Consider the following 2261-nt stretch of genomic DNA (forward strand, 5'->3'; position numbering starts at 1 on the left):
ATACTCATATATGAATTCGTCAAGAAAAGGAAACTGATGTCAGCTGCCTTTGGATCCTTGTTTCTGAGTTGATTTTTCTAACAGGTTCTTGTCAGACTATTAGAAGAAATTATTGCAACGTTATTCCTGCGGATCCGATACCCCGCCTATAAAATGCGAGTTCTACTTGTAATTCCTACCACCAAAAAGCGAAAAAAAATCCTAGTATTTCAAACAAGAAAATGGATTTGGCTAGAAATATTGGTGATCATACTGGTGAGCTTTTTCAAGCACAAGCTCACATATGGAGCCATATATTCAACTTCATAAATTCCATGTCCCTCAAATGTGCAATTCAATTAGGCATTACAGACGTTATTCACAAACATGGCCAGCCGATGACCCTTGATCAATTGATCGATGCTCTTCCCATCAAGAATGCAAAAGCCACTTTCGTCCATCGTCTAATGCAGATTTTGATCCACTCAGGCTTCTTCATTGAAGCAAAGATTCCTGGAAATGAGAATGATAATCAAAAGGGTTATCTGCTCACTCCTGCTTCTGAACTCCTTTTAAAGAGTAACCCGTTTAGTGTGACACCGTTTTTACTAGCCATGCTCGATCCCACCTTGACTGATCCATGGCACCATCTCAGCCAGTGGTTTCAGAACAGAGATGAAACCCCATTTTATACTTGCCATGGGAGGTCACTTTATGATTTTGCAAGCCATGAGCCGCGGCTTAATCAATTCTTTAACAAAGCAATGGCTAGTGATGCGAGGCTGGTTAGTAGCGTGGTGACCAAAGATTGTAAGCATGTTTTTGAGGGTTTGAATTCATTGGTAGATGTTGGAAGTGGAACTGGAACCCTTGCTAAGGCAATTGCTGATGCTTTCCCTAGCCTGAAATGCACTGTGCTTGATCTTCCTCATGTTGTTGATGGCTTGGAGAGTAGTAAGAACTTGGCCTATGTTGGAGGTAACATGTTTGAAGCCATTCCTCCTCCAAATGCTGTTTTAATGAAGGTATGAAATCGACGTTGCACGTTTTCTAGTTGACAATTTATTTTATAGTAGTTTTATTTAGATTTTTATCCTTATTGCCTGAGATCATAAGATTAAAAATCACCAATCATAAGAAGTGTCAACTTCAAAAGTAAGATTGAGTAGTAGAAATTGAGGCTACGCTTAATCTAAGAACTGCATCACGTAGAGGGGAAAAAAAAAAGAACAAAGTTTTAAACGTCAAATTGATGGCATGTGTTTGGAACTATAAGAGAATAGTTTTGTTTTTGCTTTTTGACGCAAAAAGCTTTAGATGGGGTGTAATGTTTCTAACAAATATTTTCTTTCATTGTGATACAATTTGCAATCAAGCAGTGGATATTGATTGATTGGAGCGATGATGAGTGTGTACAAATACTAAAAAAATGTAAAGAAGCAATTCCTAGCAAGGAAAAAGGAGGCAAAGTGATAATTGTTGAAATGTTCTGCAAAAGCCAGCAGAAAGGGGATGATGATCATGAGGCGATTGAGACCCAACTGTTCTTTGATATGCTAGTGATGGTTCTACTCAAAGGAAGGCAAAGAAATGAGAAAGATTGGGCGAAACTTTTCACGGAGGCAGGCTTCAGTGACTATAAGATAACTGCAGTATTGGGATTGAGATCTATCATTGAGGTTTATTATTATTAGTTAATATGCTTTTTGAAAATGTTGTTTGTGCTAAAGAGTGATGAATCTTTAGTCAGGATGTTCAGAATAAGTTTTATGGCTTTGGAGTGTTTGTTTTACTCATTTATTGGCAATAGACAAATTGCCAAAGTCCAGTCTTGAAGCTGAACGTGGGCGGCTGATCAACTTGGTTCGTGCTTGTATCTTGAACCAGATTTACTCGCGAAGTTCACCGGATTTTCTGGCAATTGGGCATTGAATGAGAAGAGAAAAATTACAGCCGCTTGTAGGATCCTTACTAGTATAAATAAATGCCATTTCCTCAGTTGAAGGGCACCAAAGCTCAAGTGAAAGATAGGAAATGAACAAGTTCAATTGTTGAGTGAGTGTTTGAGCAGATATCTCAAGAGTGAGGCACTGATATATTAGAGCAACTATTCTCAAGAGTGAGGCTCAATTATTAGTGTCCAATATAAATTTATTTTGTGTGTTGTTATTAAATATATTTTGAGTGTAATAAAATTGTTCGTTTGCCTCCTTTATATAAAGGATTTAATCCATTGATTTGGTATTAAACCCCACCACAATCCAACTCTGGAATGTGTCCAA

General features: G+C 37.7%; 1 protein-coding gene across 1 annotated transcript; it reads left to right on the forward strand.

Annotated features, from left to right (window-relative positions):
- The first annotated feature begins 212 nt into the window (after positions 1-212).
- On the forward strand, positions 213-1673 carry LOC113766657 (trans-resveratrol di-O-methyltransferase-like). Its single transcript, XM_027310826.1, has 2 exons — positions 213-1004; positions 1359-1673. Exons 1-2 carry the CDS (start codon positions 222-224, stop codon positions 1671-1673), a joined length of 1098 nt encoding a protein of 365 aa, XP_027166627.1. The 5' UTR covers positions 213-221.
- The last annotated feature ends 588 nt before the right edge of the window (positions 1674-2261 follow it).

Source organism: Coffea eugenioides, chromosome 3, assembly GCF_003713205.1.
Source record: "Coffea eugenioides isolate CCC68of chromosome 3, Ceug_1.0, whole genome shotgun sequence".
Taxonomy (NCBI): Eukaryota; Viridiplantae; Streptophyta; class Magnoliopsida; order Gentianales; family Rubiaceae; genus Coffea; species Coffea eugenioides.

What these genes read in the sequence shown, in the direction of transcription:
- LOC113766657 (XM_027310826.1), top strand. Translation starts at nt 222, where the DNA reads ATGGATTTGGCTAGAAATATTGGTGATCATACTGGTGAGCTTTTTCAA. An exon ending in CAAATGCTGTTTTAATGAAG is followed by an intron (nt 1,005 to 1,358) that starts GTATGAAATCGA and finishes GCAATCAAGCAG; the next exon opens with TGGATATTGATTGATTGGAG.